The sequence below is a fragment of the Sminthopsis crassicaudata genome, chromosome 4 (assembly GCF_048593235.1).
Source record: "Sminthopsis crassicaudata isolate SCR6 chromosome 4, ASM4859323v1, whole genome shotgun sequence".
NCBI classification, from domain to species: Eukaryota; Metazoa; Chordata; class Mammalia; order Dasyuromorphia; family Dasyuridae; genus Sminthopsis; species Sminthopsis crassicaudata.
Window position 1 is genome coordinate 319214441 of NC_133620.1, and position 25136 is coordinate 319239576.

The following is a 25136-nucleotide window of genomic DNA, read 5'->3' on the forward strand; positions in this document are numbered from 1 at the left end:
TTGTGATCAGGACCAAGGAGTCTGGCCTTTCTATGATTGCCCACTCAAATCCATATCAACCTGTGCTCACCAACTCTGTTTAGTAACTGTCAAAGACAATGACATATAGAGGTATTTCCTAAAACCCAGGCCTCCTAAAAGATATCAAAACTTTTATTTCCAGATAGTTTGCCGGCAATGCCTCAAAGTTATGGAAAAACCTAATTTCCCACCCTCCCCATTATTCCCACTCTCAAAACTTCTTACAGCTTCTTATTAGGATACCATCACTGATTACAGAAAGATTTTAAATCACAGCCTGATGCTTTTAATTGTGATGTTGTCCACTAATTTAATTACTGGCAAAAACTTATGTAAAAGGGAAGGACTTCTTGGGAAAAGAAAAAATTTAATAATTGAATTTCTTCTCTCAGTAGGAGAACAAATGAACTAGGATAGTTCTATAAGGAAAAAGTATATGGAACAAAGAGGATAATTGCTAAGTCAGAAGATGTGAAGATAATTTTTATTTTTTTTTTAAATCCTGGAGAGACAAGTTGTTTTTAAAGATCATCAATATTCCACTTCTTGAAACTACCAGTAGGGGGAACTACTCACTGCAAAGATATTCATGATATTATTCATCCTAGTTTCCCTTACTTCTCCTTATATTTTCAGTATAAAAAGGGAGAGAAATAGAATTAAACGTCTTCTTAGGTCTTTAAATAATCTTTAAAAGCATTATCTCCAAACAACTCTCAGGTTCTACCCTATTCCCAACAGATGGGCAAAGATGACGAAAAAAAAATGACAATTATTGGAGGAGATGTGGGAGATCAGGCACACTAACATACTATTGGTGAAGCAGTGAATTAATTCTGCCATTCTGGTAATCAATTTGAAACTATACCCAAAAGTCACTCAACTGTGCATATTCTTTGACCCACCAATACTACTACAAGGCATAAACTCCAAAGAGATCAAAGGAAGAAAGTACTCATGTACAAACATAGTCATAGCTGCACTTTTTGTTGTAGCAAAGAACTAGAAACATAATGAGTGCCCATTAGTCACGAGTAGCTGAACAAATTATGATATATAAATGTGATGGAAATAAGAAATAACAAAAAGGATTGATTCAGAAAAACCTAAGAAAATTTCTATGAACTTATGCAGGATGAAGTGAAATAAATCAGACGAACAATTTATAAAATGACTATGACTCCAAAGAACTAAATGATAAGGCATGTTTCCCACCTACTAACAGAGAAGTAATGGACTAGAGATGCAGAATGAGACAACTCTCTTCAGAGACAGACAATGTGTGGATTTATCTTATTTTGATTCTGCCTTTGATTACAAATGAGAGCTTTTTAAATATTTTTTAAGAGAGAGAGAGAACTTGTGGAAGGGAAGGTAGTAATGATTCCCAACAAAAGGAAAAGAAAGAAAAGAGACTCCGTAATCAATGATGGATTTAAAAGAATGTACAGATGAGAAAAGCACTCTGAGAATCATACCCGACAGACAGGAAGGACAGTAAATCAATAAGCATTTATTAAGCTCTTATTATGTGTCAAATACTATGTTAAAGACCAGGGATATAAAGAAAAGTAAATACAGAATCTACCTTCAAGGAGTTCACATTCTATGTAGCTTGCATTCAACTACATAGATAAAGAATATATACAAAGCAGATGGCAGGTAATCACAGAAGGAAGTGGTAGACACTGGGGGGAAAGACTGGGAAAGATCTGCAGAAGGTAACATTTGAGCTGAGTCTTAAAAGAAAAGGAAGGAAACCAAGAGGTGGCAGTGAGAAGGGAGAGCATTCCAGGCACAGGGACAGCTAGCACAAAGGTACACTGTCTAGAGACAGTGTCTTTTATGAAGAACAGCAAAAAAGTCAATATAGCTGGATCATAGATTACATGGAGGGGAGTAAAGTGTAAGAAGACTGGAGAATTAGGAAGGGGCTAAGGTATAAAAGGGCAGCTAGGTGACAGAAGACAAAACACAGCATTTAAAGAGTCAGAAAGTCTCATTTTCCTTGAGTTCAAATCTGGCTTTAGACACTTATTAGCTGTATGACTTCACTCTGTTTGCCTGTTTCCTCATCTGTAAAATGAACCAGAAAAGGAAATGGCAAACTACTCTAGTATCTTTGCCAAGAAAACCCCAAATGGGGAAACAAAGGGTCTGACATGACTGAAATGGCTGGAGAACAACAAAAAAGGTTGGGAAAAGCCTTAAATGTCAAACAAAAGATTTTATGTTGGATTCCAGAAGAGGAAGCAACTAGAAGACAAATGAAGGAGTGACATGGTCTAATCTGAACTTCAGAAGAATTACCTTGACAGATGAGTAGAAGATAGACCACAGAGGGGAGAAACTTGAGGGAGATTGATTGTAAGGCTACTCCAATATCCCAGGAAAAAAGTTGATAAGGGTCTAATAAATATATTGGTTGTACGAATGGACAGCAGGGCTTGTATACAGGGAGATATTATGAAGGTGGAAACAATAAAACTTGGCAACACATTGGACAGCTTTGAAAGAGACAAATATACTTTAGAAAGAAGAAAAAATTTTAATGCAGCAGAGATTTATAATTTCATATCCAATTATCTTTTACTGTTATTTTTATATAGGATTATGTTTGCTGTGTTTGTTAAGTTCAGAATAACAAAAAAAAAAAAAAAAAAAAAAAAGCATCATCTCTATTTAGTAAAGAGCAGGTATTTCCCCAATGGAGCAGCTAGGTGGAGCAATAGATAAAATGCCAAGCCTGGAATCACAAAGACTTATCTTCTAGAGTCCAAATCCAGCTTCAGATACTTAATAAAAGCAAGTCATTTAACCTGTTTGCCTCAGTTTCCTTAGCTGTAAAATGAGCTGGAAAAGAAAACCTTAAATGCGATTGGGGTCATGAAGAGTCAGACATGGCTAAAAAATGACTAAACAATCACCCAATGGTCAGTAGCAAAGGCAAGAAAAATCAACAGCTCTCAAGAGTTCCCCTTTCTTTTAAAAAATTCTTCACTGCTTTAAGTTAAAGATTACAGAAATCTAGGTGTTCTTGAGAAAAGAAAAGGAGATGATTTGCAAATGAATGAAAAGCAGTATTTGCATTGGGATTTTCTTTCAAGTTCTATCAGTGGTCTAGAGGGAAGAATCAAATAGCTATTAAGGACCCCCAAATCAGTGTTCACATGTTCCCAGAGTTAGAGCTACACTGACAATGGTGGCCTAACTGCCCTACATTCCAAATTACCATTCCAGAAGAAGAAATAAGGAGATGTAAGGTGGGTAAAAGGGCAAAGATAGAATAGGTCTAAGTAGTCTATCTTCTGCTCATTGAATTTAACCCATTGTTGGCAAATTGCATTCCATTTAAAACTAAAAGGAATAAGAAAAAGTGTAGGGTAGGAGTGAGGGAATGAGAAGAGAAAGCAGTATGTTATGGTTGTTATTATAAATGAAATACTTTTTTATTCTCAAAATATTGAGTGGGGTGGATGGAATGGGAGGAAATTGAGTCAGACAAATACAATTATCACTTCTTGGCCTATTTGAATGAAGACCAAATGTATCACTCTTTTATTATAAGCTGATAAATTAGCTCCACCCTAATCTACTCTCTGTTCCTCCTCAAATCAGTAAAATATAAAGAATTCTAGATTCACTGAGGATTTTTCCATAAATAGGGAACAATCAGCTAAATGGGGCAGTTCAAGCCATCTGTAAGAAATATCAACTTAACCCCACTGATTAGCATGATCAGCACTAGTCCTGGCAAAGGAATCATACTCACCCCATGCCAGCAACAGTCAAAGGAAAGAACTTTCCCTTCTGACCCAGAAAATGATGCCAGCCTCTCAATATATGCATTGGTTATGATGCACAGCAAGGTTATCAAATTGCATCAGTGAAATTAGTTCACTGTTGTCTCTTGACACACAAGCAGTAAAAATGAACAAAAATCACATCAGGAGGAAAGTGCCTGTGACACAGAAAAGGAACTATTAAAAGACTTCTCACAAAACGCAAGGGAGAGCTGTAGCAAGATCAAGCTGTTCTAACAGTTTAGGAGAGAAGGGATTAAGTGTGTGGAGTCAATGTCTCTTCCCACTCTCACACGTTTTGTCACTTTGTCAAAAGAGTTCTAAAACTTTACCACCTCTTCTTGCTAAGCAGCTGGTAGAAGGCAGAAGAAAGAATCAAGGAAGATCTCATTTTTTGGAGAAAGCAGAGTTAAGATAGGGCTGAGAAAATACAAATCAATTGGAAGCCATGTTAATGTCATGAACATAGTTGTCAAGGCCACCAAATTTGGAAACATGTAAAGCAAAATTCAGAAGACTGAAGAGACTATGGTTGTAAATAACATTACCTGTATACCTGAATGTAGGAAAAAACAGTTCCGGCAAATCTTTCCATCATCTAATTTCAAAAAATCCAAGTCAACTAATCCAGATGGGCAGCTAAAAAAGGCTACTCCTTGCTCATCTTTCTTGCTAAGTACAACTGTTTTCTAATCCTATTGGAAGAAAGGGGACTAGTTGCACAAGGGCACAAATAAAGTTCATTACACAATATTGCACAATGAAAGAGGGAAGGGGCAGGGAAAAGGTAGTAACATTCAAGTAAAGAGCTGAAAAATATTACAAAATCTTAATACTACCCATGAGACCCTCAAGGGTGCTATCAAACACCAAGATAAATTGCCTAATTAGCTTTTTTAAAAAATGGGTAATTGCTTTCATGAGCTTTCACAGGAGGCTTAGCAACCTTTTAACATACATTCTCACTGTATGTTACACTAGAACATTTCTGAAAGGGGTTTTATACCCTCCCGAAGAGCCACTGATAGTAAACCTCCTGCAATACAGTCAGGGTCCATAATGTGCACTTGGGTGTCATTAGTGAAAACACTATTCAGAGTTTGCTGGTCAATACGTGTTCACATAAAAGGGCAATGTTCTAATATTCATAATCCCAGAGCCCAGAGGGCAGGGTTTTAATGAAAGTCTGTACAGTTTTGGCCCCTGCAACATCAAAGAGACCAATAAAACTCCTCTCACATGCTGACAGGCAAAAGTCAGATGGTGAACACAGAACAGTTAAAGGCCCAGCACAGTTCCAGGATTTGCTTCAACAAGGCAACCCATCAATTAAAAGGGGGAAAGGGGGAAGAAAAATTGAGAACATGCTAAAAACAAACTGCATGTGGCTCAGAGAAGAGCCATGTGTTTTTGTTAAAGCCTCCTGCAAGAAATCAAAACCAGATGTTGGCCAATGGAGGACACCCAGGTGAGCACAGGGCAGACTCATGTCCTGCATATGCTTTGAATGACAGGATGCAGCTGCTGAGGAGAGCAGCAAGCCACAAGCAGTAGTCTTTCACAAAATGAGAGGAATGGAGGGACAAGGGGCTGTTGATTAACGTAGGGTAATTCATTACTGGGAAGGCCTGTAACATGCTGAGATGGAAGGAATGGGGAAATGCCAAAGTTCTGCCCACATTGCATAGGAACGAACCCAGGTTACTTCATCAAATAGACTAAAGGGGACCCAGCATACAGGATTTCACATAATACAAAGTAGCCCTTTTGTAGCTGGCAAAGCTGTGAAGACTGGGCTCAGGTTTCACAGTCATTACTTATATTTCTCTTTCCCTTAGTCCATACTGCTCTTTCCTGCTGACTCTTCTACAATAAGAGCTGGCACCTGTTATGGTCCTTTGAGACCCAAACAGATCTAGCACCTCTAAGTGGTTAAATAGGGCCACTCTTACCCCTCTTCTAGATAGGAATAGCCAAAATGAGGCATTAGACTGGGAAGCCATGCTGACTTGGGTAGTGCAACCAAATGAAGCAAAATGAAGCATCTTTAGGCATTTCTAATAGTTTCACAGTGGCTCCCAAAGGAGGGAGCTTCCCTTATGGGAGACTGTTTTCTCATATGGAATTTTTATGAGGTGTTAATACTGGTGAGAGTACACTTTTCAAATACAGGGATGCTAATTAGGGGAGAGGAAGAAGACAAAAAATTCAAGGATTTTCTGTACTCTTAATTATGTATATGTTTTAATCAAGTGTTTTCCTTAGCATCTCAACCAAGTTAAAATAACCATACACACTTCTGCCTAGTCTTCAAGGCAGTATTTGCTATCTCTCTTGCCTACCATTTTTTGACAAGACTTTTTATTTTGTCAATTACAGAAGGTGGGGAGATTCGAGTTCCTACCAGGAACAGATGTTATTTAGCCATTACCACTCAAAAGTGAACTAATATTCAAGAGCAATGGATTACATTCCTCCTCCCAGGCCAGCCACACAGAGAGTGTGATTAAGGGATTGAGAGCTGAGCGAATTTAAATCAGAGCTGTTGTGTCTCTTTGCAGGGGAGGTGTGAGCTGGACATGCATGGGTGCACCATTAATGTGAATTTATAAAACCCTATTATTGTCAGGGACAGAAGATCCCAGAAATGAATGTTATCGCAGACAGCACCGACCTACCAGCTATTGCTCCTGACAGCCACTCAAAGCAGTTCTGCAGGAATGTGTCCAGGGACTGAGAGTATAATCTCTTGCATAAAACCTTTCTTTTTATTCTCTCCTCCAATCTATGGTAAATATTCCAAGGCCTCAAAGAACCCTCCAAATAAATAAACCTATAAACACACTCAGTTTAAGCCACTACTACACATAGAAAATCAGATTTTTAAACTCCTCCCTCTCAACTCCAGGAAACAACCACAGATGGAGCCAGAAAAAGGGTCAGATAGCACCTGCTAGAAATGGCCTTGTGAAGCAGGCCTTCAGCCATGTAAGGGGGTTATAATTCTATCAAGAGTCCTAGTAAACAAACAATAAATAACATGAAACAGTAAACAGAGAAGAGACATAGTCACAAGCTTTGTCAAGACTAAAACTGGCTCAAAATTTATATCCTGAAAATTAAAAAAAAAAAAGCTGCACCCATAAATTTACATACCTTTTAGTGCACTGAATGGTGTGTTATTGAAATCTTGTCTAATATGCTGGCAGAAATGCTGAAAGCAGCTCTATTTTGGCTCCTTACATTTTTCATACAGGTGGCCAGAACAGTGCTATCTCTAGTCTCAGCCTTACAAAGCCTTCCTTTATTAGCAAGAATTGTACTCATCCCAAACTCTTCCACTGGAAGCAATCTCAAAGCCTTCCCTCCTTTTCCCACAAAACCAATGGCAGTAGGCAAAGTGAAAGAACTCCTTGGGACAAACCCCAGGACATCCATCTTTGAAAGTGATACCCACACTTACAAAGATAGCAGAATTGCTCCCAAGACATAGTCAATGCCAATACTACAGAGTTTCCATCCAAGGTTCAACAAGAATAATTTGGGGGTAGGGAAAAAACGGAGTTATACATACCTGATATTTTGGCAGAATCTGGATCCATGACATTTTTTACTTCTCCAAGATGATCAGCAACTTCTATCTTTTCAACTTTCATAGGGGGCTCCTCACTCACAGACAGGGTAGTATATGTACTAATCAACAGAATCCCCAAACTTATCCACAGAATGAACTATAGGGTACAAAGAACACATGAGAGCCAATGAACAAATGCTCTGAAAGGTCAAAAGCCAACATTTTTACTTTTGACAGTTTGAGATCTCTTAAGCTCTATAGGGAATCTTTTGGTGTGATGAGGGGAAAAGGTTAGGTTTGGATTGTGCATATGTATGTATATTTTAAATAAGGGGAAAGGGTGCTAAAAAAAAAAGCTAACATATTACTAAAACAGAGAGGGGAGAAAAGGGATGTGTGTATAGGGACCTATCTGCTTCCCCTAAGTAGCAAAATTGCCAAATGACTGGCTGCTGCTCCAAACAGAAAATGATCTGCAGAGAGAGACCAGAGAGAGATTGTTGGCTAACAACACTGACAGTTAAGGAGATTTAATTAAATACTGATGTATTATTTTTTAACTAATCATCATAATTGTCACTAGCAGAGTCTCTTGCTAAACCTGGTCTGCATGTCAGCGATGCTATTCAGTCAGGAATCATCAACAGAATTTATCAAAGCCAGATTTAGAGATTAGAGGAAAAAGGAGAAGGAAGAATGAGACTGAAAGGTTGGCCAGAGTCTCTCTTCCTTGCTCTCTTCAGACAGAGATGGGAGTAGAGGGTAGGTATTAGGAACAGGTACAAAGAAAAGACTAAAAACAGCAGGGCAGTGGTGTATGAAATGGAAAATGCCTCACTGACTCCCAGAGATCAATACAAATCTGCCAAGACTCATGTAGAGAGAGGACTTTCAGAATTACCTGGTGAACCTTCCAACATCATTTGAGAAATCAAGTACCTCTTAACTCCTTTAGCTAGAAGTAAGATTCTCAAGGTCACTCCCAAATTCACATATCTCTTTCATTCTCACTATATCCTATCAATCCCAAAACACTATAGGCTTACATATATAAAACATCATAAAGAACTATTCTGGTTCAAGTCATCAGAGTAAGAGCATCAAGACTGGGATGCAACCTGTCTAGGAATAATAAATGATGAGGTTTAACTGAATTCATCCAATTGTAAAATACAACCTTGTTTTTTAACACCATGCTAGAGTTAGAAAAAGTTAAGGACTGCTGCAGAGGCAATATGCCCAACGTAGAGGAAAACAGAACAAAAATAAAACAAACAAACAAAAATTACAGACTGACATAAAAGGCTGACTAATAAAAGCAAATGAATAGAGCAACCATCAGAAGAGAACTGTGTTGGGTGGAAGTCCCTTTCAAAATAACAAATCTCTCCCAGTCCCAGATTCACTTTTTTTACCAGTATCTTTGCCTTAAATTACTCTGTCAGGTTGTACCAATCTCTGTTGTAGGCACAGCTGAGGTACCAATTTTTTTTTAAACTCACTTCCATGAGCATGTTGACATATAACTATAATTAAGTGTTAACCTGTTCTGATTCATTATTCCTATTTATAAAACTGGACATTAAGATTATCCTCTTTAACTTGGTAAACAAAGCTATTCAACCACTTTCAGACTTCTTCATATTTTCACATAAAGAACTCCTATCTTCCTCATATTGTTAATGTTATAGTAGTAATAATGCTACCTCTGCATTTAAAGATCTAGATCACATCTGGTTCTCTTTCATCAGAGAATTTTGCAAATGAATGGTCGGTGTTTTCTACTCACAGAATCAAAGGAGATCAGTATCTTTATCCTCACTAAATTTTTATACTAATTTTGGAGCATTAGACTTCAGTCTATTTCTTAAAGGTTGAATTAGTTGATTCTTTGAAAACATGACTCAGGACCTCAAACAATTCCAGAATTGGATTTTCATAGGGAAAAAAAGCACTTGCTATATCTCAAAAATTTTATGCTTATCAATTTTTAAAAGCTCAGAACAAGTCTACTTGGAGGTTTTTCCCCCTCCCTACCCTTTCCAGAAATGGCAAGTTTGTTTCAGGGCTCATAGAATCAAAGAGCTGATAATGCTCCCCAGAGTCCAGGAGAATGCAGGGCAGGCTCTTTCCCCCAGCCACTCTGCCTATGCCAAGCAATGCTGACTTGCAGCACACACAGCAAAGCCCAGCTTGGCGCCTTAGGCAGTGACCATCTTTTGGCCCTGAAAACTTCAAGTGACAGAACAATTTCCTAAAGTGAATCTATATGAAGCTGCCCACTTTGTAGCACAGAAAGTCTAAGCCAAATCTGCCCAAAAGGCTTCAATGAGGGTTGGAACTTTCATAACCCCAAAAAGCACTTTGATTTTCTTAAAATTCATGGAGCAAATAGTAAAAGTCAAAATTCCTAGTGAAGCCGTGACTAGGGAAAACCTATACAACAAAGGAACTGTCAGAATGTCAATGGCCAACATCATCTATTTTGGATGCCACAAAAAATTCCCCTAGTTAATTCCAATCATCCTGCATTATAGTCATTTACCACTGCCCACTTTCCTTTTAGATCTAAGTTGCTCTGTGCTTCAAAGCAGAAGAGGAAAAGAATAAAATGGGATAGAAAAAGTTGTAAATGAAAGAACTTGAGGCTTAACTTGGAAGACCTTGGAGAGATAGCTTCTTGATAAAGAGTTTTTAGTTGAGCTGCCTTGGAAATCCTTTCACTAAGGACCCAGGAGGAGGTCATTATTTTATAGATTCAAAAAAAATAATAGCATCATCAAAGGGTTAATCTATTTTAAAACTTCTCTACATGTACAGGTGACTAACCATCAGCGTAATGGAATCAGTATACATTTAGGATTCATCTAGTCCACAGCAGAAATGATGTCGCTGGAAAGCAACAAAAAGTTTCTCTTCCTCAATGGGTTTCCCATAATGCCAATAGGATAATAACAAGATCTTAGTATGAGCACTTAATTGAGAAGGAGGACTTCCTGCTCCTTCATCATCAGCAGGTCATGGGGGAAGTGTATTCTAAAATGACAAGGTAGAGATGCTGCCTAGGCAGGTAGGAAACTTGATGAGCCTCAGCATCTTTACATCACTGTGATTTTTCGGTGTGTTCACAATCACCCATGTGCAATGTATAAGTTTCCCACCAGTTACACGGGACAGTCTAAATATAGTTACTTTCTAAGTCTCTTTAACTCCAATCTATCTAATAAGATGATAATAATAATAATAATAATAATAATAATAATGTAATAACCACAATCTTTAAAATGCTTCTGATGCAAAGATAAAGTTATCTGGTTGGTGATTTTATGTTGGCCTATTTTAACATGGACATCATTTAATGTTTTGTTTGGAGACTGACAAGTCAAAAGCAACACTTCACCTATATGGCTGAATGAAGTATTTCAACCCTCAATTTTTAGATCTTAAAAAAAAAAAAAAAAAAAAGGAAAACTGCACATCAAAATAAAAGTTAACTATTTCAGTGTCTAAGGATACAATATCTTTCTACTACACCAAGACAAGTGTTCTGCAGTTCCTGGGAACCAATGTAACCATAAAAAAATTATAAATAAGAAATAATGATGGGCACAGTGGATATATATTACCGGCTCTGGAGTCATGAGGCCTTGAGTTCAAATATGGACTCATACACAAGCTGTGTATGACCCTGGGAAAATCATTTAACCCCAAATGCCCTGAAATAATAGCAACAACAAAAAAGAAATAATGACAAAGAATGAAGCTAAAACACCCTACCTAGATCCACTTACTTTCTAGGGAAGAAATGCTTCACCTTCAAATTGAAAAAGATTTGCAATACATTAGTGAGATCAGATGCATTACTTACTTAAGGGATTCATAACATTTCATCTCACAATTAATTCTACCTCAAAAGGTAAGTACAAAGCCAAGCATTTTCACTTAAAATAAATTAATTTGTTTTTTTTTTTCCCCTAAAAGCAAACTACTCTAAAATGATTCTCCATCAGAGAAATATTTGGAGAAATAGGACTTGAACCAAAAGGCAAGACTAAGGGTTACAAAGTTGATTCCAGAAATCAAGCTCTAATGTGGACATGAGTCCTTAGCTAAAGAATACCATATAAGGTTATCTCCACCTCCATATAAAGGCTACATCTTTTGTTTACTAAACCAAACATATTTGTATTCAATATGAACTCACAAAGTATGTCCCTTAGTTTTTTTTTGTTTTGTTTTTTTTAAGTATTCCCTACGAGCAGCTTAATATATTGCTGGCAAAATGTTGGCCAACAAGAAATAAGTAGGAGATAAAGTTGGCTTTACAAAACCAGCAAAAATGATACCAAATGCTGACCAACAATAATGATATCTTCTGGAATCATTCACAGCTCTACCAGTCTGGTTTGAAGTTCTTAAACATCCCTTCCTTGATCAGTCATCTGACCATCTTTCCAACAAATCAAATTTTAACTAAACCACCCTCTTTGCTTTCTTTAAGCTACCAAAAAGTTTTGATGATTGTTGCTTTATAACATAGTTTTAGGTCTGGTATTACTAGAGTACTATCTTTTGAATTTTTTTTTTCATGAATTCTCTTGATATTCTTGCCCTTTTGTTCCTTCAGATGAATTCTGTTATTTTTTTCCCCCTCGCTCTTGTAAAATAATTTTTTAGTAATTTGATTGGTATGGTACTGAATAAGTGGACCAATTTAAGCAGAATTGTCATTTTTATTATATTAACTCGACCTACCCATAAGCAATTTATATTTTTCTAATTGTTTAGACCTGGCTTTATTTATGTAAGAAATGTTTTGTAATTGCATTCATATACTGATACCCAAATATTTTATTTTGTCTACAGTTATTTTAAATGGAATTTCTCTTTCTATCTTTTGCTGCTGGGCTTTGTCAGTAATATATAGAAATTCTGGTGATTTGTGTGGGTTTATCTTATATACTGAAACTTTGCTAAAGCTGTTAATTGTTTCAAGTAGGTTTTTGGATGATTTTCTAAGATTCTCTAAGTAAACCAGCATATCATTTGCAAAGAGTGATAGTTTTATCTTCTTACTGCCTATTCAAATTCCCTTAGTTTCTTTTTCTTTTCTTATTGCTAAAGCCAACATTTCTAATACAATACTGAATAATAGTGGTGATAATGGGCATCCTTGTTTCACCCTTCTTCAAGCTTTAATTCCTAGGTTTTGGCTTGGTGCCAGTCATTGACTGATTCATTGTCTTAATAACGAAGATTTCACCTGCAGAATTATACATACTTTACTAACCAACTAAAACATCTGGGGATGTGTTGCAGCCTCAATTCTCTATTTTTTTTTCTTTTCTGCAGAAAAAAAAATGCACGAGAAACTACAGTACTAGAATTAGGAGATAAAACTAACACAATTATATGTTATATAAGTTTTTGGTGGTAATTTTATATAAAATTTTAAGAGTCATCATTTTACTTACAGCACACCTCAATTCATGCAATAATGAATCATATAATAAAAAAAAATTCTGCTTTTAATTCAACTTCCTATTTCATGTTTCATCATTCCTGGGAAATAATTCAGGAAATAGGATAGGAATAGACAGTTCCTAATATCTTTCCAAAAAGTTAGATGATATTTAAGTCAGTATTTATATTTCAGGAATGGAGGAGGGGTTAAAAGGTGAGTCTACTATACATGTATACAACTTTAAATTACTAGGCATCAACATGAAATTTTCAACACTCCTCAAAAAACAATAACAAATGAGAAGAATGAGTCAAATAGTATCCGACTGAACTGAAACTAGGCTTGGCCATCACAATCTGGTTGTAATACTAGGTTTTGCAACAGATTTGGAGATTTAACATTTAAGGGGCAGCTAGGTGGCGCAGTGGATAGAGCACCAGCCTTGAATTCAGGACAGGAGTTCAAATCCGGTCTCAGACACTTAACACTTCCTAGCTGTGTGACCCTGGGCAAGTCACTTAACCCCAGCCTCAAAAAAAAAAAAAAAAAAAAAAAAAAAAAAAAAAGAGAGAGATTTAACATTTAATCTTTCCTTATTGGAAGAGAGCAGGGGAAAAGGAATATCATGAAGTTAAAAAGGAGACTTAGCAGAGAGGTCAGCTGTTAGCTTTGACCAAAAAAAATGCCAATACAACTCTTAGTATAAGCTTTGCATCAGAAACATAAATTTCATATATAATCAACATAAAATCAACCTGTATCCCATGGTTATGATGTTCAAATTATCTATGCTATTAACTAAAAAAGGATCAGAAATATGATAATTTGGTGTCAAGGTCGCAATCAATTCTTAAGCATTTAAACACCTTCTCTGGGCCAGAAGCTATAATGGGAATTGAAGATACAAACATTAAAAATTGGCCTGGAAACAGATTAAGGAGAAAAAAAGTTAAGAATCAATAGATTATTTGAATGTTACGACCAAAAAAAAAAAGGATCTAGATATTATATTTCAAGAAATCTTAAAGAAAACTGCTCACATCTCTTAGAACCAGCAGACAAACTGGAAACAGAAAGACTCTTCTCAGTCAGCTTCTAAAACAAATCCAAACAAAAACTCCCAGAGTCAAAATTTATAGTCAAAATATCAAAGCGTTCAAGTCAAGAAAAATATCCCAAACAGCTAGAAAGAATGAATTCAAGTACCTAGAAGCCATAGTCAGGATCACACACAATTGGGCAGGCACTCTCATAAAAGAGTAGAAAACCTGGAATATAATATTACATAAAGCAAAGAATCCAGCAAAACTAAGTATAATAATACAGAGGGGAAAAAACAGATCTTTAATGAAATAGAGGATTTTCAAGCATGTAAAGACCAAACCAGAGTTGTGAAGAAACTATAAAGGTCAAACACGGGAGTGAAATGAAACATTAAAAAAAAAAAAAACAATGAAAAATGATAAAGGACTAAACAAAGATAGACTGTTTATATTCAAATATAGGCAGATACATGTTCCCTCTGAACTCTATCATCATCAGGATTCATAAAGGAAGTACAATTAAACAAGGTCCAGGAGTGGTTCTATTATGTCTTGATAATCTTAAGAGAAGAATAAAAAGAGAAAGAGAAATACAATGGAAGGAAAGATGAGGGAGGAGAAGGGAAAGGATGGCTAGGGAAAATTATCTCATTTAATCAGGGTGCACAAGTAGATATCTATACAAACAAGGAGGAAGTATGGTGAACAGCAGACACCTGAATCTAAACTGGTTGAAAGAAGGAAGAATACCTATGTACACACCCAGCTGAATACAGAAATATATTTCATTAAACAGGAAATAGGAGGAAAATGGGTGAAGGAGGAAAAATGAAATTAGAGAGAAGGGATGGATTAGTCTAAGCAAAATAAATTCCAAGGATGTATAAAAACATTTAGAATACTTTTTTAGGAGGCAAAGAATGGAATCTGAGGAAATGCCATAGAGACTGGGAGAATGGATGAACAAGGTATGGTATATAAATGTAATAGAATATTATTGTGTTGAACTCTCCTCACCGTAATGACCAACCAGAATTTCAGAGGTTTAATGAGGAAACAAGATACCACCTCCAGATAAAGGTTAGTGAAGGACTCAGAGTTCATAATGAGACAAACACCTTTTTGAACAGAGTCAATGTGGACATTTCTTGGACTGACTATATGCATTTGTAATGGATTTTGTTTTCCTTATGCTTTCAGTGATGATGGGGGAAAGGAGAATGAGATAAAATGGACATTGCCTTATCAAAAGCATAAATTTTTTAAAAATATGGTACCATAAGTACATTCAATTAATATTGATTAGATAATCAATATAACCATCCTTTTGTTGGAAACACTATAGAACTACCAAGAAACCAAATTGCCTACTTTTTCCACATGAGTCATCATACTGTTAGAAATGTTTTGTTACACCCCACTTACCTCCTGCCAGAGAAATGATAAACTTAAAATATAATGATACACTTTCAGGCACGAATGGCATAGGAATTTGTTTTGTTGGACAATGTTTGCTTATAATAAGGATTTTCTCTTTTTCTTTTTTAATTCAATGTGAAAAGGGATAGTGAGAGGGACAGATTCTTAATTTTTTTTCTTTTAAAAATTACATGCATTGTTTACTTTATTGGCCTTGTGACCAACTTTTCAGGTCACATAGAAATCTGTGATGACAGTTGACAACTACCTGCAAGCCAATAGCTTGCTGGCTCATCTTGTTGGGAGGGTAATTTAACTTTATCACAAAGAATGCTTCTGCTGAGCCTGAAAATTTTTTTTGATGGGTGTTATTTGTTTCCAATGAAACTCTAGATTACTACTCAAGGCTGTGTCAAAAGCCAGGGTGAAAGCAATGGACTGATGGAACATGGACCAATGATAGGTAATACAGACTGATTTGTGAAAATGATAACATTTATTTCTTATGCAACTTATCATATATACTACCAAAAATGCAAAAAGAGTATATACGCCCTTTTTTTTTTTTACAGGTCCTATTAAAAATCTCTTACATTCCAGATAGGCTGGTTTCACAATAGCAATAGTTAAAAGTAATGTTAAGAGCCATAGCTCACCACTGTGAGACAAGTACAATATAAATGAAAGTAAGAGGCTGAAGACAATATACTGTCTTCTTCAGTCAAAACCCAAAATAATATATGTAATCCAATGAAAAAGATGAAAGGTATGTATCGAAATCACTCTATCAAAAGACAACAAAGTAAGACCTAACCATCTCTCTAATCTTTTTTAAGAATAAAAATCTTAACCAAATATTAAGGTAGCAACACTTTTCCTCCAGTTATGTACATTAATATATATAATTGGGAATTGGAGCTGGAAGAAAAATTAGAAGGCCACTGCAATAATAGAGGTAAGAAGTGATGAGGATCTGAAAAAAAAAGTGAGGTGAAATGAAAGAAATACTGTAGGGGTAGAAATGGCAATAATGATAATATAACAATAATAATAACATTTATATAATCTTTACCATGTGTCAGGCACTATTCTTTGTTTAGAAGTATTATCTTTTTTTTTTTTTTTTTGATAAGAGACTGGATATGGGGGGATTATAAAATTTTGGCTATTCTTAGAAATAGCAATTTTGCATGGCTAAAAAGTATGGGTTTTCTGGTGCAGTTCATACAGGTTGAAGTTAATAGGCTGTCTGGATTTGTACCAACAGGTCTCTGTTTCCCATTCTGTGGCAACAGAATCTGAGCTCATTGAAATGAAATAAACTGTAGGTTAATATTCTCCATGTAACACCAAAACTCCATTTTCTGTTAGGGAGATAAGAAGTAAAGCTTTCCAAAAGCATATTAAGGCACTTGGTCATAATCATTAAACAGAGAGATCATTGCTACCTCTTCAACTAAGACATTTCCTGTTGTAACATACGAATGGATTCTAGGTCTTATGTCCTGATGAAGATAACTCCATTATTCTTCCAGTATTACAGAGTAGAGAAATTAACACTACTGACCTGTGAGGAAAGGGCATTCTTATGGATTTTCTTATAAATAAGTGCAGGACAGATGAAGCAGATGAGACTTCCCATTGTAGCACCAGTAAGGCCTAGGATTGTCTCCACTAGAAATAAGAAAGAAAAGCAATGAATGGATGGGAACGAGAATAAAAGTATGAGGACAATCTTTGAGGAAGTGAAAGAAATATTTTACTAAGCGCTCAGATCATTATGTAATGGCAGCATGCTAAAGTGCTAAGCATTATCAAGGTCAAGGTTTTAATTCCCCACTTTAATCTTTACTACCAGCAAATCACATTACCTCTTGAAGCTCCAGCTTCCAGATCTACAAATAGTAGAAATGCTCAGATGAAGAATGTGCAAAAAGTGTTTTATAACCATTGGAGAGGTTCATCAAGCATCCAGAATGCTAGCAGCAGTAGCAGTAGAAGAAGTAAATGACATTTATAGAACACTTTTGAAAAGCACTTTGCTCATGACAATCCACAGGAATGAATAGTGTTTAAAAATTATTATTCCCATTTTACAAATATGGAAAATGAGACACAGAAAAGTTAAGTGATTTGAAGTCACACAAATGAGAAACTGAGTTAGGACCCAAATACATATATCTCTGCCTACAAGATCATTGTTCGTGCTCCAATATGAGATTTTCCAATTTATGAATCTTTGAAGAAATAGACTGTGGAATCTCTAATTATATGTGATTCCTGACATCTAAAGGATTAGAAATCTCCTCCAATTTGTTATTTATTAAGTGACAAATAAAACCAAAAATACTACTTGTTTTCATATAGCAGCATGGAGCAAGGACTTATTCTCTAAGCCCAGAGTCTACACAAGAGTAGATCCTTTGTATTGGTGCCTAGGGTCAGGGTTAAATATCCAACTTTAGTCTTTTGCATATACTGGATATTTTCCCAGGGTCTGATAAGCAAAAAGACATTTTTGTTGTTGTTGCTTACCAGGATTTAGGCAACAAGCATTATACTTTGCCTAGAGTTCAAGGAGCATACTTCTGAAATAATATTATAAGGCAATGGAAGGAGTGATCTACTTTATAGCAATTCATCTTAAAACAACTTTCATGGATAATTTTTTTTCACTGGGAGTCCCTGCCTCTGTAATCATAAATCCATATTGTTTATTGTTATTTATGAATATGCTAAATTTTTATCTTTCCTTGTTCACTAAAGTGAACTTAGGGGACTTTGAATCACTTTCTATTATAAGAAATTAAAGAGAAAGGTAATGAAAAATTAGGTATCGTTGGTAAGAAACTCTAAAGCTTTTGTGCAGCAGGTCACACAAAGCAGGAGTTGGTGTCCAAAACCTCACAGATTGGGTTATCTAAAGAATAAAGGAAAAGAGAAGAAAAAACTAGAAGGATGCCATCTCAAGTGGCCTTCCCACCTTACCATTTGGGATCATGATTCCACCAACCATAGTTCCAAACACAATTCCAAGAGTTAAAGCTTTAAACCGAAGAGGGGGCATATAACCTCCAGCTGCAAAGGTACCATCTTTTTGCTGCAAGAAGGAAAATCAAAACACAGTATAAGTTCTTTCCCCTATGACTCTACTGTAAAGCAGTTACTCAAAGAGTTCTGTTCTACACATAAGACAGGATTCAAAGTGGGGTTAAAATGGTGATTTCACTTGCCAATTCACCAATCTGTAAAAGAGCCAATTCAATGGTCTACATAGGCAAAACGTTAACAGCTCAATTAGATTTGGTTGAGCAATCTTAATGTGAAATTGCAATTTAAACTGGCAAAATGGCAAAAAGCTGCTATTTCACATCCTCTAATGAATCATGAACTTTAAAAATTCTTCTAGAAATATTAAGGGCAAATCCTTACTTATGCTTTTTTGTTTTGTTTTGTTTTGGTTTGGTTTTTGTTTTCAGTACCATGACAAGGAAAAAGAAATAAGAGAGTAGAGCAGAAAGGCTCTATGTTGGACAGGGAGTAGCACAATTCCAAAGGAGTATCCTTAACACCTCAAGTTGAGTTGGCCAGGTTAAAATTAGCAGATGGAATATTACCCACACTAACCATCTATTTAGCCTCTTAACAGAAGAATGATGTAAAACACTGAATAATAAGCACCAGGGGAAATCAAAGGCAGTAAGTGCAACAGGTAGCATATCTAAACTAAAATCTTCTTAGTACCACCTCCCTGGAATATCTCTAATTTGTCTTCTTTCTAAGCATTTAAACAAATAAGAAATGTTGATTTACAGGCATAAGGCAGGGAACCTCACATTATCATGTATGAAATTTTCCTTGCAAGGAGTACTTGCTCTACTGACTACCCTACAAAAAAGCTGGAGAAAATTCCCAGAATTCTAAATTATCCCAAATTTAGGAAAATAAGCCTTTGGCACATGTCAAAAAAGGACAAGGCCCAAATCCCAGAATTTATACATTACCCCAAAATAGTAATTTTCATATCACTAATTTCAAATCACTAATGATTTTCATTTCATTTCAAATGGTGACTTTTTTTTTTTTGGTAAATAGAACTATGGTAAAAAAAAAAAAAAAAATCCACGTGGAATAGTAAAAAAGCTATATACTCAAAGGAATGAAAACATCTAGCCAGGCTTTTGATTGTGGGAAAGTCTTTACTGCAACATGACACTGGTCTTGCCTTTCTCCTAGATAATAAGTTTCTTCTCCCCCAGTGACCTTAATCATGTATTACTTTTAAATTGGTGCTTGAATAGCTAATGGGAAGAGAAGTAACTCATCTAATAAGCATCAGGTTTAACATGTAGGAAAAAAAGAGGAGTTTAAAACATTACTTTGAATCCCAGCAGAGCAGCTTCTGGAATTCTTTTATAAGGACTCTTAAGCAATTAAACTTAAGCAATTAAATTAAAGTGTAGACTTAAATCATTTATACTTGAGACCACCTATACACTTTTATAAATTCAAAATCATATTAAAGCTATTTTGTTATTCCCAAATATTTAAGGAGTGCCACAAAGTAATAGCCTACAATCATAATCCTATGGACTTGTAACTTAAACTAAGATATAGGAAAAATTCAACTTAATAGCAGTTAAAATAGGGACAAGAATTGGATCTATGATTTCATTAATAATAGCGAATTCCGACGTAAGAAAATGTTCTTGGACCATTGCAGGTCAGCAACTTCTCTCCAATTAAGAGAATTAGAGAGTTGTTTAGAGTAATACAAGGTTAAGTGATTCACCCAGGATGACATGGTCAGGGTATGTCAAGGATGAGAGTAGCAATAAGGAAGAAGATCTTTAGAAGATAGAAGGGACACATCAAAGGGTCACGGAGATGCTTTATGATTTCCTTCCCACAAACGTGAAAGAACAATCACTGCTGGCTACAGCTTAACTTTACAACTCCTCCACCAGCCAAAACACCTATGCAAACTAACAAGTATTCCAGGCTATGGTAAAATCAGCTAGGTCTGAGGGGGGTGGGGAAGAGAGGGGAGGAGAAGAAAAAAAAAAGCTGCCTCTTGGCCAAAAGCAACGCAAGACAAAAACCAAAATTTGATCCATATTCTTTAGGCAACTAAAGCATGTGAAAAGGCTGCTTAATGTTTATATGGTCCTACAAAGCAATACTGAATCACTTTCCAATAGGTATTGCAGAATGCTTCAAGAAGGATTGATGGTAGGATATTTCCAGAGCAATGCTCTTTACAGATTGGGGCAATAATACTACAACAACATACAGTAAAAGCTCAATTAATCAAAGTGCTTGCAGAATAGAGTTTTCCAATTAAATACATTTTCCATATAACTCAGGGTCACACAACTGACAGACCTTTTGAATTTCAACCCATTACTGAAAATCTCTCTAAAATGTTTCCATCCCCTTTCTCATCTTAGTAAATACTAAACATAATTTTAACCTTTCTTTGCTGGTTCAGGATCTTACATGTCTCAAGCTTCTCATTCTGACTCATCAGTTGAATAGTACTAAAGATGCAAAAGATATTGGAGAATAGGTTGACTCTGTCCTGCCCCAAGGACATTATTTTGTAAGTTGCTTTTTCCCCCAACATATTGCTAATATCAGCTTTTTTAAAAAATGTCATTTGTCTCCTTCTAAAAGTAAAATGTATGACAAAAGATAGAATCATAGAAATGGAAAAGACCTCACAGGTCATTTAATTCACCCTCTATTCAAATCATGAATCCCCTCCACATTACTGACAGATAATCTAACCCCAACTTAAAGAATTCTGGTAAAGCCACATTCATTGTCCCCAAAGGCAAATCTATTTTGTGGTAGTTGGGGCAATTCAAATTGCTAGAAAGTTTTTCCTCACTCTGGGTTAAAATCTGTTTTACTATAACTCTAACCCATTAATTCTAGTTATACCCTTAGAACCAAGCAAAACAAACCTATTGTTCTTTGTTAGGTTTCTACAAGATTATAAGGTCAAGAAGGCCAGAGGCATCTAAATTTTGCATCTCCACCAATACCTAGCATACCTGTACATATTAGGTACTTAAAACTTGTTGAAATGAATTCCATATGACTACCATTCAAATATTTGAATATTGTTATATATATATCCTTTTCACCAAGTTAAATGCAACAAATTCCTGTTAAAGGTTACTAAATGTCAACTTAACATAGGATGGACTATATTAACAAAAGTTCTATTTAACAGCAGAACAAAGAATAACTTTAGGTACTACGACATGGCTCAATGGATAGAGCACTGGCCCTGAAGTAATGAGGACATGAGCTCAAATCCAATCTCTGACCTTTAATACTTGTTAGCTGTGTGACCCTAAACTAAGCTTGCCTCATTTGATCCCAATTGCCTCATCCCAAAAAACAAAACAAAAAAAAAAACAAACAAACAAAAAAAAACTCAACTTTTTAAAAGGCTGAAAGAGACCAATATTATATCACCAACTTTTTTTTTCTAAAACCAGTTACAAAAGAATCTTACCTGCTGCTCAAAAAGAAGAGTGTTCAATGCTTGTCTGCAAGGTAGAATCATCATGGGAAACCCAACAGCCACTGACATCATGAATCCCACTCGAATCATTTCAGTCACCAGATTTGAAGGGAAGTTCATTAACACATTGCCAGCAATAGCTTCTGTGAAGCTAACATAGCCAAAAAATCCTACCTGTCCAAATAGAAGAGAAATGATAGGTAGGAAGATAGTTCTGATCAATATGTATCTTAATGTAAATTAATAAGAGTAATAAGAGTAGCAAGGACAGTATCAAAAAGGCTTTCAAATGTACCAAATTCCTTAAGGCAAGAAGTGTTTTACAAGCCATTATTCACTTTTATATTTTAGTGAACTTTCTCTAAGGAGAGAAAATGACCTGATAAAAGACCAGACAGTAGAACAAAATGCATGACGGCTACAATAATATAAATTAAAATATTAAAAAAAAGTTGAAATGAGATTAAATTTTATGGGCTATATAACTTCCAAATACAATAATGATACTCTCTGACCCAGAAATTCTACCATTAGGCATATACCCTAAAAAGGTCAATGAGAAAAAGAAAAGTCTTACATACACCAAAGTACATATAACAACACTTTTTGTAATAATAAAAAATTGGAAGCAAAGTAAATCAATGTTGCCAAACTCAAATAGAAATAATCTCTATAAAACACAAATTAACCTTACCTATGTTGCATCTTCATTTTTTTTAATATTTCCCAATTATATTTTAATCTGGATTAGATAGCATTAGTGTAGATCAGCTGGTTGGCACAGTAGATAGTGTTGGACCTGAAGTCAGGAACTCATGTTCCTGAGTACAAATACAGCTTCAGACACTTATTAGCTGTGTGAATTTTTGCAAATCACTTCACTCTATTTGCCTCAATTTCTTTTTCTATAACTGAGCTGAAGAAAGAAATGGCAAACCACTCCTGTATTTCTGCCAAACCCCTCCCCCAACCAACCAAACAAACAAACCACCTAACCTTAAATGGGGTCACAAAGAATCAGAAACAACTGAAACAACAAAAGCACTAAGGAGTTTTGTAATCACGAGTCTGACACCTCTGAAGTAGATGGCCATTGATTGGAAAATGGCTAAACTAACTTTGGTTCATAAATGTAATGGAATATTACTGATGCCTATGGCAAATACAGAGAAGCATAGGAAGAATTATATAAACTAATACAATGCAAAGTAAGCAGAACAAAGAAAACAATATGCTCAATGGCAACATAAATCAAAAGAATAAAATAATCAAAATTGTATGCTGCAAAATTATGAACCATCGTGACTCATAAAGATGAGATATAAGAAAATACCTTTTCCCTTATCTTTGCAAAGGCAGGAAAGCAATGAGTAAAGAACACTATATATCATTAGTTTTGCTGAATTTTTTTTCTTCCTCTTTTAAAATTTTTTATTATAATATAACTCTGGGAGGGTATATATAAGTGAAGAGACAGTGGGAGATACAGGTGATAAAAATAACAATTTAAAATTATTTTTTAAGAAAGAATTATAATTACTTTTATATGTCTAAAGTTCTTTAATATATTCTTTACAGAGAAAGGTTTTAGGGAAAGAGATTAAAAAAAATAATAATAAAATAGAAGCATAAAGATTCCTTACCGTAATGTAAAAGGTGGTGACCACATTAAGTGATGAAGCAAATATGGAGCTCATTATTTTAACTGAAGGTTCATCTAGGCTGTCATAGGTAGGCAAAACCTGGCTACATAAAAATATGCAAAGACAATGTATTTTAGAAAGTAAAGTTCCAAATAAAAACATGCCACCCTAGATGCCGCCAATCTAGGAGAGATACTCTCTCCTCCTTAAAAAAAAAAAAAAAAAAAAATTGCTGTACCGGTATTTATAGGATAAATGCCAAGAGATTTCATAATGCTATCATTTTAAGTAAACATATCGCTTTAAAACCCTTTCTCCTCCTGAATAACATACATGATATAAACATTTCAAAAGTGCAGAAAAATGATAGGCCATTTGTTTCACTGAAATACTAATGGAGCTGCTCCAATATGCATTGGGGAGATGACTGTTCTTGGAGCCTTCCATACTGATAATTAAAGTAATGCTTTGTTTACAGAGTGAAAGCAGAATATTATTGGGAAAAAAAGTAAAGTTAAAACTCAAAATATAAAGTCTATTGTTATATTGTTGCCCAATTCATAAAAACCTAAAGAACTCTGACAAATATTTTTGAGGCTTGTAACACTCTTTAAATATAACAGAAGAAGGGAGAGAACACATTTTAGCAACTTATCTTTTTCCTATCCTATTACTGGATATATTTCAAGTCTGGTTCAATTATAAGAGACTACTGGATTAGTCAGGAGACATTAGTTGGGAAATATGATGTACATACAGGATTTGAGGAAGCATGTTTCCTTGACATGTTTTTATGGTCCATAAATTTTTGACCCCCCCCCTTTTAGGAGAACTGAATGGATAAAGGCTAAAAGAATATAATGTATGTATGTGTAGGGCACATCAAAGTATCTAGTAGTATATTGGTAGAGGCATAAAAGTTTCTAATAATGGGTTAATAGAGGTAAAAGTTTAACTGGAGAAACAGAATTGGATACAAGTGGGCATGTATCTGCAAATACAGGGTGGAAAAAGGTTAAGGTGAAGTTGACTTTAGGCAAAGAATCCTAACTTTGGTAGAGGGGAATGATTTGAATTAAGAAAGAAAAGTAAAGTGAATTTTTTTTTTTGAGGGAGAGTTGACAGAGAAAATATAATGAAAAGTTCAGTAATCACTTCCTAATCAGTTTCAGATCAGCAGTTCTTCATCTTTTTTTATGTCACAGATTCCTTTGACAATGTGGATAAACCTATGGATAAACCTCTTCTGAGAAATATTTTAAATGCATAAAATAAACATATAAAATAAGTACATGCATATATATATATATAAATAAAGTAAAATACACTGAAACAGTTATTAATTTTTTTTATGGACCCTGCCAGGTTAAAAACTCTAGCTCTAGACCAATCTTTTCAAGAACAGATCCTTTTTATGAAACATTTCATGGATTCTCACAATATTAAATAGTTGTATTTCTGCTATCCAATGATTCAGAAAATACACAGCAATGTGAATGTGAATTCACTTTTAAGTGCATTTGTTATTTATTAATTATGAGACCATGGGGGGGCATCTGAAATTGAGGCTAGTGTCTGAAATATGGGGTAATGAAGTATCTACAACAAGCACTAACTATTCTTTCAGAGTT

The 25136-nt window shown here is 35.2% G+C and overlaps 1 protein-coding gene across 1 annotated transcript in view; it reads right to left on the reverse strand.

Annotated features, from left to right (window-relative positions):
• Positions 1-25136, reverse strand: part of SLC38A10 (solute carrier family 38 member 10) — a 66293-nt gene that overhangs the window by 15550 nt on the left and 25607 nt on the right. Inside the window, exons 7-11 of the mRNA XM_074260394.1 lie at positions 23506-23608; positions 21854-22036; positions 18313-18424; positions 16892-16998; positions 7399-7555 (exon numbers count right to left, since the gene is read on the reverse strand). Of these exons, the coding sequence (XP_074116495.1) occupies positions 7399-7555; positions 16892-16998; positions 18313-18424; positions 21854-22036; positions 23506-23608 (662 nt within the window). The remainder of the gene's footprint in view (positions 1-7398; positions 7556-16891; positions 16999-18312; positions 18425-21853; positions 22037-23505; positions 23609-25136) is intronic.